The sequence below is a fragment of the Mixophyes fleayi genome, chromosome 1, assembly GCF_038048845.1.
Source record: "Mixophyes fleayi isolate aMixFle1 chromosome 1, aMixFle1.hap1, whole genome shotgun sequence".
Classification (NCBI taxonomy): domain Eukaryota; kingdom Metazoa; phylum Chordata; class Amphibia; order Anura; family Limnodynastidae; genus Mixophyes; species Mixophyes fleayi.
Genome location: NC_134402.1, coordinates 2,480,858 through 2,493,330, shown reverse-complemented (window position 1 = coordinate 2,493,330; position 12,473 = coordinate 2,480,858). Strand labels below are relative to the sequence as shown.

At 40.9% G+C, this 12,473-nt stretch overlaps 1 protein-coding gene across 1 annotated transcript in view; it reads right to left on the bottom strand.

The window, feature by feature from the left end:
- The window catches only part of LOC142110729 (vomeronasal type-2 receptor 26-like), a 95,984-nt gene extending 84,178 nt beyond the window's left edge, over positions 1-11,806 (bottom strand). The window contains exon 1 of the mRNA XM_075193778.1: positions 11,784-11,806. Within this exon, the coding sequence (XP_075049879.1) occupies positions 11,784-11,806 (23 nt within the window). The remainder of the gene's footprint in view (positions 1-11,783) is intronic.
- Positions 11,807-12,473: the final 667 nt, after the last annotated feature.

The window sequence follows — 12,473 nt, the reverse complement described above, 5'->3', positions numbered from 1 at the left end:
GACTCTTTCAAATAATAAAAAGTGCTATTAGATTTAGAAAGGTGAATATAAAATACTGGATTCAATAACTGCAGGACACTAATTCATCAGCATATTTAAAATTGTCTGACATTTCAGGCGCAACACTTAGGGGTAATTTCCAGTTGCCCAGAGTCCCCTCTGTGCACAATTTACTACCTCCTATAAGTAACTGACAAGCGCTGTGTACCGATGTCGGCTGTATTGAGCTGGACAGTCTATTAATGCACGCACGGCCTATCATGAACCCTCCTCTTAGAAAGTCAACTCTATCCGTCTCTTCTATCCCATCCATCTCTGTGTCTCTGTCATCTACCACCCCCTGGCCCAGCTTCTCTATTCCTTGACAAATTTGCAACCTGGCTTCCCCACCACCTCTCCTCTGACCTCCCCTCCATCATCCTAGACAACTTCAATATCTCCATCGACAACCACACCGACCTTGCTTCTATTAAGCTGCTTGCCGTTTCTTACTCCCTTGGCCTCTCTCAATTGACCTCTTCCCCTACCCATTGTATTGGTCACTACCTTGACCGTGACTTCAAAAACGCCGCTGCCTAGGTGTCATCCTCGGCTCCTCTCTCTCCTTTGACCCACACATTCATCCTTTTGCCAAATCCTGCAGCTTCCAGTTCTGCACTATTTCTCACATTCGGATCTTCCTCCTTCTCAATGCCACCAAATCTCTCATCCACTCTCCCTCACTCTATCAAAACATCCCCCAACCTATGCAGCTTCAAACGGGCATTAAAAGCTCATCTTTTCTTAAAGGCCTATCTGTCATTTTATTAACTTACCTACCTTGTCCGTTACCTCTCCTGCTCATCCCTTCTTCATATTCCTCTATCGCTCCGTGTGACCCTGTCCCCTTTTCACCCCTTGTGTCTTCGGTATATCTGCCCCTCCCTTCAGAATGTAAGCTCATTAGAGCAGGGCCCTCTCTCCTCTTGTTTTCACCACTTTTAACTTTGCTCTCCAGCTACTTAGTCCACCTTCTTCTTAGGCTTTTTGTCCTCTGACTCCTCTCATGATTTTATCTGCACCTTTCAGTGGCTCTTAACCTGTTAGCTGCACCCACCCTCTTGGGTACATGCCTCACCCTCACCCTTTCAGCTTTTCTTTTAGCTGTGCTTTGAGCTGCCTGAGTTATAGTGTTAACTGTTAATTGTACTGTGCTGTTTTACCTTGTACTGTCCTATTGTTTGTTCTTGTACGGCGCTGCAGACATTTTGTGGCGCCATATAAATTAAAAATGAATATAAAATTATTAATTATTAGTATTATTATTATTATTATTATTAACTGTACATTGCCTACATGCATCCGTAGTTCCACACCTTGTTCACTCCCTTAAATCGCAGGCTGTAGTAAATATCTTTTGCACTCTAAGAGGACTTGGACATGGCTGTCTCTTGGCATATAGTCCGGTTCATGCGCAGATTGTTTTTATGGAAAATATGCAGAAAAAAAGCCAAATACGCTCCTTAATGACTCAGACCCCACATGTTTATTCCTTCAATAAAGATTCATGTGTAAGACATGTGTCTATGTTCTAAGGAACAGTTATCAACACAACTAGTTTCCCAGATTCAATTATGAGCAGAATGACATTCAAATACATGCACAAACACCTATTAAATGTGCATATTAGACTGAAATATGGGTAAGGTTCATTGATTCAATAGTCAGTACATGTGAATGAAAAAAAAATGGATGATTGACTCATGACATAAAAAACCTCTGAGTAACTGGGGGAAGTTATAGTGTTCCCCATGGCCAATTTAAGTAACAAGTTTGCTACCAAAAAGCATTCACTGGGGGGTTAAAGCAATGCCTGGGATTTATATATCTAATTTACAGATATATATGCTGTATATGTCTCTGATATGTAAAACCAATGATTCTCTGCACTTTGCTTTCATTTAGTAAAATGGCAATTTTATTAAAGACAAAGTCCATTGGGTTTTGTATGTAATAAAATTGGCGGCAGAAAATTACTGCAAAACTCCGGGAATCATCGGTCCATCAGAAATACCGTTTAGTAAATATACCCCATAATGTTTATTCCTTCAGTGGAGATTCATTTCTTTGACATATGTCTATATTCTAAGGAGAATGGTCTACACCACTCCCCGAATCAGGGTTAAGCAGGATGACATTCATACACATTAACAAAACCCTCAAGATTTACTTATTGGACAGAAGTAAAACTTGGTTGCAGTTATCAGTACTTGTGAGTAAAAACCAGGCTGACAAATAAGAAACCATTGAAAAGGTTGGAGGAGAATATTGTATTCCCCGCTGGTCTGTAAAGATAACATATATGTGACCAATGAGGATTTATCTCGGGATATAATATTGTCTGCTAGTTTGAAGTTGCAATCTGAATTTGGATTTAAAGATAAATAAACCATATCCTGATCCCTGTAGGTTACCCATTCCTAAGTCTATGATAGTTGGGTGGTGTCATTACCCCGGTGTGTTATAGTTACGGTACGTAGAGCCGAGATCCATAGGACTTCTAAAAATCACAGAAAACTGTGGCCAAGGATATAGTGTTACCTGTTTGTTCTGTGTTACAGCCTTAGATTGTGGAGATAACACGTTGATGTAGTTTCCACAATAAAAATCATGTGCAAAATTGAATTACTTTAGTTAAATTGGAGATTGTACAGTACTTGGAAATTCAAGATTAAAAACAAAGAATCCTATCAGGACAATATATTATCCCAATCCACAGGACTCCTAATCCAATCGGTATCCTAGAGGGATCAGAATAATCAACACGACATCATCATCTAAAATCTTCTGATATAGGGATAACTAGGAGTCCTAATGTGCTAGGCTCTGCATACTGTTACCATAACACAGAGTAGCAATGACACCATCTGTCTAATATTGTCTGAGGAACGGGAGTCTGCATGGATCAGAATAAGATTTTGCCCTTTAAAAATCCAAGATCAGTCTGAAAATCAAACTAGCGGTGAGTATTATACCCTGGGCTGAATTCTCCTTGTCTACATACTTGTTACTTAAACTGACCAGTGGGGAACACTATATCCTCAGGAAATGAATCTGTTTTTTACATTTTCTTCTCTTTGTGAGCACAATATCGCCATGTACTGACAAATGATGAACCTTACTTATATTTCAGCATAATATGCAAATTCAGTAGGTGTTTGTGGATGTGTATGAACATCATCCTGATTATTCTGATTCTGGGAAACTAGCTGGTAGAATGTACTAGACACATGAGAAAGAGATTTTTCTGCCAGCCTAGATTGCTTCTGCGACAGGAGAGTTTGATAGGGATTTCCATGTGTTCACCATCAATCGCAAATAGTAGGGATGAGAGGGAGGAAGAATTTTTCAGAAAAATATTAATACAACTATTTTATAAAAACAACTATTCAATTAAAATAAAACAATGTTTTACTAATATTGTTTGTTTTTTAACTATGAACTTGATAATAACCAAAACTCATCTTTCCCCAATGTGTCCATCTTATAAATGTACCATCCACCCAAATCAAACTACTGTAACCAGCCAACTGACCACAAACTACATTAAACGGCCCACACATTAGACCCTAAAGAAAAAATAATATAAATATGACATAGGAAAAGAAAAGTGAATAGTAATCCACCCAATCACTATCCTGTCCTTGTGAACTGATGTAACGGCGAGGGAGAAGGGAACCTATACCTAAATACCTTCTTCAAAAGTGGAAAATAGATAATTACATAATGTTGCCTGTTATATAGTGGACTTTGCACTCTTAATCTATGTTTCCCTTCAGCTCTTTCAATATGCTTCCTAGGGGTTTGTCAACGTTGTAAGAAAGGGCCGGGGATGTTGGATTGGTCAGTGATAGTGGCAAAAGCAAACTTAGCACAATGTCTGATCCTGAGTCTACATCCACCCACCTCTGGGAAAGAGGATGAAACACCTATATCCTAATGTATATGTAGAGCAGCCTGTGTACCAGAACTGGTAGACATGGAAGATGTCAATGTCTTGATGGCCACCTCTAATGTTACACCACGGTGCCTCTAGTGTTGGACTGGTCCACTGCTGCTTGGGTGCAGGGGGAGGGTCACAGGAGCAGAGGAGTGGAAGGCGGTTGAGGGGGGGATCAAAGGCATTAGTGGTCCGTGGACAACAACAGGCAGCCAATCGCTAAGCTGCCTATTGCTGTATGGGGTCCCACAGTGCTGTTCGGCAGACAGGAAGTCTCACTTCCTGTTTGCCTGATCTGTGGAGCATCTCCGGCCAGATCAGCAAAAGGTAAGTGTGCGGGGGGCTGCTTTACTAAACTTTAGGGATGGAAGGAGGGGGTGCCTGCCTATACTAAACTATAGGGAGAGAGGGAGGGGGATCCTGCCTATAACAAAATGTAGGGAGGTGGCGGGGGGTGACTATACTAAACTACAGGGGGGCTGCCTATGCTAAACTATAAGGAGGGGGGCTGCACAGAGAAAACTATAGGGAGGGGGGCTATAATGTGTAAGGGAATGGGGGAGCTGTCCCAATAGTACATGGATGGAAGGTAGGCTATTAATTTATTGGTGTTTAGGTGGGGGTAATTATTTAATGCTATTTTATTTGTGGGGTGATAGAGGGGCACTTTAATTTATTTGTGGGGCAATTTAATTTATTGGTGGGCCCTATTAAATTAAGATGGGGTGATGAAACCTTTAATTTAATGCTGGGGTGGTTTGGGTCTGTAATTGAATGTGGGGCTGAGTTTAGGGAGGATGGTTGTGGGAGATGGTTATATTAAACGTATATGCTATTAATTTATTGCTGGGAATATTTAGAGAGAGGGTATTAGGTTTATTTATTAAATGGGAAAACTATTCATTTAAAGTTGTGGTTGTTTGGAGGGAAATAGATCTGTTTATTAAATGTGAGTTCTATTACTTTGATGATGGGACTGGAAAGTGGCTTAATTATTAAATATGGGTGCTGTTGATTTAATGCCGGGGAGTTTTGCGGAATTAGTGGCGATATATAAATAAATGATGATGATAATGGATGGAGTTTTCTAATTTTCATGTATCCATTTTTTTTTCCAACAGGGCCTCCAAGGGTCCAACAAGCAGCAACTGATCTAAAGACACCAACAGCCACAGGTGGTGAAAGTGACAAGACAGATAGGAGAGAGCAGGACAGTCTGCCTGTCACTCACTGGACGGTTAGTGCCTCTGGTCTGGTACGTGGCTCTCTCTCATTCCTGCCGGCGCCTGTCCTAAGCCGCGGCCGTCCGCCATCTTGACTGGATTGCGCATGTGCAGGACTCTTGAACTTAAAACCTTGCTTTTAATCCTATTAGTGAATCAATCACCACTCACTATTTAAGGCACCTGTGTCCTTAGTATCGTTGCCTGTTCTTGGTTCTCATTCCCTTGAGACTCCTAGGTGTTTCCTGTGTTCTGCTCGTGTGATCGGTTTTGCTGTGGACAAGTCCTCTCTGCTCATCCGTGGTAAACTTGCCCGCTACAGACTACCTCTACTCCGCTGCATGCCTACACCTGGACAAGCCTTATTGCTCTTCTGTGGTAAACGTACCCGCTATAGACTGCTTGGCATTCCGCTGCATACCTGCATCTGGACAAGCCTGCTCTGCTCATCAGTGGTAACGTACCCGCCACAGACTATTTGCTATTCAGCTGCTTGCCTGCATTTGGACAAGTCTCCCTTGCTCATCAGTGGTATACTTGCCGCTACAGACTACCCGCTATTCCGCCACCTACCTGCACCTGGACAAGTCTTCCCATCACCGCAGTGGTACAACTTGCTATCTGCAGACCACTGATGCTCCCGCTACCTACCTGCACCTGGACAAGTCTTCCCATCACCGCAGTAGTACAACTTGCTATCCGCAGACCACTGACGCTTCCGCTACCTACCTGCACCTGGACAACTCTTTCGATCACAGCAGTGTTACAACTTGCTATCCACAGACCACTGACGCTCCCGCTCCTACCTGCACCTGGACAACTCTTCCCATCACAGCAGTGGTACAACTTGCTATCTGCAGACCACTGACTCTCCCCGCTACCCACCTGCACTGGCAGGAGTCTTCACTGCACATCAGTTGTTATACCTACCACCGCATTATAGCTGCAAGTCGCTGACTCTCCTGCTGCATAGTTGCAAGTCGCTGACTCTCCTGCTGCATAGCTGCAAGTCGCTGACACTACATTGACATTCCTTATCCTAAGTTGTACTGTTCCAAGCATTCACCATACTGCCCAGAGGATCGCTGTGATAAACTCCGCCCCTCTGGTAAGCATAATCACACCTGGTGAATCCTGGGTAGAAACTCCTAGTGCCCGTGACACTGCCAACTGTCCTGAGTCTGGTGGTGCAGTCCTGAATTTGGGTGACTGTCTTGCTTAGTTAGGATTTGGTCTGACTACAAGTACAGTTGGGAGGTATGCCCCACTTCACACAGTTCTGCTCATGAAGTCAGAGCTACGTAAACAGCAGTGCACACAGTTTTGCCTGTGTATTTGTCTAAAATTTGTCTAAAATGATATTCCCTGTCTTAAGTGCACCAGGCCCCCCAACACCCCCTTTGCAGCGCAACATGATATTAGGTGGGCCCCAGTCATTGGTTTCCCTGGAGCGTCCGTCATGCCGCAGTGCAACACTGGGTGCATCTCCAAATGAATACAGTGGACAGTGGTTCATAGCTGGCTCGGATCAGACCTACAGTGCACTCTGGCAGTAACTGTGTTGTTTCAAGCTGCAGGTTAGGACATTAGTTGGACTTTGTAAGGAATGCCAGGTAGGTGATAAATTAGATGGTGTTTGGACACTGGGAACAACAGAAGTGATTGTACTAGGTCAGCAATCATTAGAAGGAAAATTTACATTCTATTTATGACTCTACAGGTTCGTATTCCTTTTCCCTAAAAAACAGCACATACATTTCATTTTCTTGGACAACAGAGGGGCTAACTGGATATGACACCATCCAGTCACTCCCTTTGGCACATCTAAGTGTTCCTGTCCTGCCACAAATGTCTAATTTGCCACAAAGAAGGGGGTGAGGGATTGCTGTTACCTTCTCTAATGGTCTATTGAAGGCAAAATCATATTACCCTGTGTTTGTTAGAATCCATGCAGATCACTAAATCATATATCATTAGAACTGCAACCTGCAGCACTTAACTTGTGTTACCCACCAACATTACATCTCACATTGTAAAAGGCTATTCCTAGGGGTATGGGGTTCTAATCTCCCTAATAGTCTGGCAAATGTATTGATGACCATTTAATAACATTACTCCTCGCAAAGGCAGTTCTGATTTACCCTAATAAATATAATTCTTGTTTTATTAAGGGTAAAGAGAAGACAAGAAATGTGGATAAGGGGCACTCCAATGGCTTATACTTACTATTCCATTAGTACAAATATAAAATGTGCATTAAAACTTTATTGATATACAATAAAAAATAAGGATTTATAATATAATTCTTATTTTTCCTTAAATCTTAAATCCATTGGACCAATATTCATATAATACCTTCTGCTTATCTCTTCAAAAAACAACAGCGCACAAGATTTAGCTTCATTTGAAACATGTTGTATTGTTAAATAGCATTCTATTTCTATAACATATATATATATATATATATATATATATATATATATATATATATATATATATATATATATATATATATATATTATAAAGCAGTAGACAGTGTAACAGTATTTTTTACAAACTCAAAAAAAAGAAATTCCTTGACCTCAGCCAAGGAATAAAGATCAGCGTTAGAACTCCAGTCAACATTATAAATCCTCCTTATTCATGATAAAATATAACTTTTATTGTTCAGCTTAAAATCAATAGATCATAGAAGTGTGAAATATAAAACAAACAAACAATACAAATAGTGCTACCACAATAACGTGTGTGTTTAAAAATGTATAAGGCCCCCTACAGAATCGGTTCACCAAAAGGGATTTAAACAAACTCAATCTAAATTACAGATTTGGACATTATCTGTTCCATTATACTTGTCATCACGGCTGGTGAAATAGTGAGAATATCACACATGATTACTGTTTGAACACAAATGGCTCCTGACCTGATTGAGGAAGACTTGTTGTGTAGTAACCTGATTAATTCTGTTGATCCTCGCAGCACCCTTTAAATGTACTCCCCATAAGTACCTTTGACCCTAACATGTTTAAACAATACATTATGCCTAGATCCTAAATACTGACACAATACCACTCTTTAACAGGTGTGACAGGCAGACCTTGGTGCTCTAACTAATGTATTCTTGTTTTTTCCCGTACACAGCACAGGATTGGTGGCCAATATCATTACCCTTGTAAATAGGTGCAACGTATATTTAGTGGTATATCTAGATGCTGGATGTATATTTAAGTACTTATGGGGAGTACATTTAGAGGGTGCTGTGAGGATCAGCAGAATTAATCAGGTTACTACACAGCAAGTCTTCTTAAATCAGGTCAGGAGCCATTTGTGTTCAAACAGTAATCATGTGTGATATTCTCACTATTTCACAGCTTATAGCACCCCCTTCTCTCTTTAATTGAAACAATTCCATAATTGGAATTAGTAGGAGAAGAGGTTGTCTAAACCAATTGGTGCAGGACACACTTTCTTTTTCTTTTTTTACAAACTCAACAGATTTCATTTACTCTTCTAACATAGGTGGTATAGCATAGATTGTCATACAAAACATTACATTCATTGCCTGTTAAACATACAAGTCATTGTGTCTGTGTAAGTGCAAGTATATGTGTGGGGCTTACCTATTGTCCAAAGGTGTGTGAATGCATTGTGTGTGTGTGTATGAGGAGAGGAAGGAGGAAGGGGAGGAAGACAAAGACTAGAACACACATTTTAACCTTCCAAATATTCTCACATTTATCTCACATATAAACTTTTGCCATTTGAAATACATATAAACTCATATAATCAGATTTCACTGTGTCTCATTATCAGCCATCTTTGCAAGCATGATCGCTTCTAGATTACCTTGCTGCCATGTTAACTATTTCAATTTCTCCAGCAATAAACCACATTACTTAGAAGTTACAAACTACCTTTTAAACCAACAGTCTAGAAAAACTTTATATTGAACAATCTGACCACTTCCTGAACAATCCAATCATTGGCTATGCATCTAAGTCCTGATCTCAGCAACACTCTTCAACAAACAGCATAGCAGGCTTCACCTGGTAAGCACGTACCTCCACTAGCCTTTTAATAGCACACAATTCTTAAAATGGCCAACTTCATACCAGGCTTGTTAACCACATTTTCTTGTAAAGGCCTGATTAACTATCAATGCAATTTTCATAGCATACATTGTCCTAAATCAATTTTTTACACACTATGTATTCACTATCTGCCAGTAAATCAACCATTTTAACAATATAATCAACTAAAGAATAACACCATACAATTATCTATTGTACATGTTACATGTACAGTTTTATCTACACAACATTGCAAAACTATTACAAGACATGCAGGTATGTAACACAATCCATTCAAAACATCACAGGGCTAACTCTATTTTATCTGAACTCGTATGAAATAGCATTAATTTTAACACACTAACCATCTGATATAAATTGCCTTCCAGGCCACATCAAATATACACAAACCTCCATTGCTTTCCAGGCCACAGGCAACTTACTTTCCAGCATGTTCAGCTAGGAGCTGTATCGGTATGTCTTATAAGGCTGGGAGCAGGGAACCAAGAGGGCCACTGTGCTCCTTGCTACATAACTTAATACCTTTCTTCTGGGTGAAGATTACCTATCCACAGGAAATAGATCACAGCATTTCATATGATAACTCTGAGCAACTAAACAGACTTCCCAGCATTCACAAGCTTCATGTTTGTAGTGAGGGAAAAGTTTTGTGCAGAGTAATTGTTCTCATTCAAACATGGAAGAATCTGCTCATATATTATAAAATCAAATATAAAATAATATATTATTTATATACTCTTCACACCTTATAATATAAATACATCAGGAGAGGGTTAATAATCTCAGTCCTAGATAATTGTGATGCACCAATAACTGTCAGGACACTTACAGAGTGTTTCATGCACAGACCACACTCTAGTGTAAAACACCAGAACCTTGCACCTATGTTCCCTGATAAAGCCTCATCATATATCTGTCATTGTTCATTATAACATGTATGTAATGGTTACACAGCTTGTGAGCCTGGTTCAGTTATAACAAACACAACGACATTAACTTGTTATTTACACCATAAACTCTGCAGACTTGTTACAATTTCAGTCCTATAACAATCACACCTAGAGAATCATATTTACTGTCTCTGTAACCAGTAGAAGTAGCTGAACACATGTTGGGCGTCTTTCTCCGTATGTTCATGTACTTTGGTGCATGTCAGGTGGAAAATGTGTTTCCCTATTTCCCTAGGTAGCAAAACATACATTATTTACCCTGACAATAAGACAATATATAATCCAATTACAAATAGTTTAACAAAACACATTAGAATACAATGAAAGACTTACTATGCACATAGAATGAGTAATGTAGACACACCATCCACAGATGTATGCACTACAGTTCTGGAATGTGCAGAAATTAGTCCTCCGATCATGATGTCTCCTTCTTGATAATATTTATACTCAAACACAGACTTGTGTGCAGCAAGATTACAATGGAAGTCTGCATTCTGCATTATACGTCCATTACATGTTGGGGGTAAGATAATTAGAAACAAATAACAGGCAGAGTGCAGAGGAGACCAACTCATGACACAAGATCTTCTCATTCAGTATTGTCACTGACAGCTCTGCAGATCCTCAGTACAGTAGAGGTTATACAGTCACCAGCACTTTATAACCATTCACTGGGACTGATTTAGATTTACATCAGCAGCTGCAGAGTGATAAACAATTGTAATAATTGCAACATGGAACTCAAAAATAAAATCTTTATTCGTGTAAAATGTATAATCAGCCAGGTTTCCTTATTTGTAAGATCTGTTGTCTGTTCAGGATGTTTTAGGCAATTGACAAAAAAAAACAGGTTTTTCAGGGCTGCAGATGAAATGTGAGTAATTTGGTCAAACCCACTCACCTAACCAATAATGTAAAGCAGGCATGGTGCTATGGGGTAAATAAATAAGAAGGTACCCAAAAAGAAATAATACTCCCAATACTCCCCCCAATAGTACAACAAAAGAAATTCTGACTATGAGATCGTATGTCCTCTCCTCTCCTCTCCTCTCTTCTCCTCTCCTCTCCATGGATGGCGCTGTACTCCCTCTGGCAGGTGCCATCTTGCCGCCGGTTCTGCGCATCTGCCTTCATTCATTTTATTAGCTGATTGCCGGCTAGCAATTTAAAGCACCTCCTACCTTTTCTCTGGGACAGATCTTCAGGTCTCCCTACCTGTACGGACATCACTACCTCTGACTCCTGTTTTATCTCCGTTACCTGCGCTCCAGTGATTTCCTGTACACCATTGTACTGCCTATTGATCCTGCACCAGGGCTTCCAGCTCTTCAGGACCTCAATGCTGTACTCCTCTGCAGACCATTCACTACTGTGATCCTCTGACTCGTGGACTCTGCTACCTAGAAAACAGTATTCTCCTGCAGACCATCGCACCCCCTTCCGATTCTGCTCCAGGGCTACGTAGCTCCCCGGGACCTCTGTGCCTCACTGCAGCCTAGTGCACCCTCATGCACCCTTTACTAAATATTCCACTTACCTAGTACTCTGCACCTCCTCCATCTCCGGTATAACACTCCTACCGGCTGACGTCTGTCCTTCTGGCCTTAGTCTTTGGTCTCTCCTAAGTCTCGCTTGTCACCAGCTAAGAGGGCCACGACTTGTGATCTGGGAGTCGCAAAGTCCATATTTCCATGCGGGGATCCCTGGTGAAAACCTCCCTCTCCATAAGACTCCACACCTCTTTGTGGGTAGTGTCCAGCCAAGCAGAACCCGAGGTTCCTTCAGACCTTGAACTTGTGACATTTGTAGTATAATCAGGGGAATAGCTACTATCTCCTGGGTGAACAGCAGCAGTAAGACACACGAGTCCAGAGGTTTCAGGATAACAGCCACAGCCAGCTTATTCACCAGCTTGTAAACAAAACAAAATATAAACAAAATCTAGCCGTCTGTCTACTAATTAATACATTTAAGGAGGCCCTCTCTCCTGTGCAAGACCTTATGTCCCACACACACAAAACCATACTTGTATTGTTGCTCACCACTGCAAAGGAGACAACTCACCTCCTCCACAGGTCTGAGACAATCATTGCATATTCTCGCTGCCTTTTCACAGGCACCTCACAGGTGCATCCCTTGATCAGACTGTTTAGAGACTGGTAGATCAGAAGACCCGGACTGGGCCTTATGTATGGAGCCTACCCTTCTCTTTCTGAATACATAACAC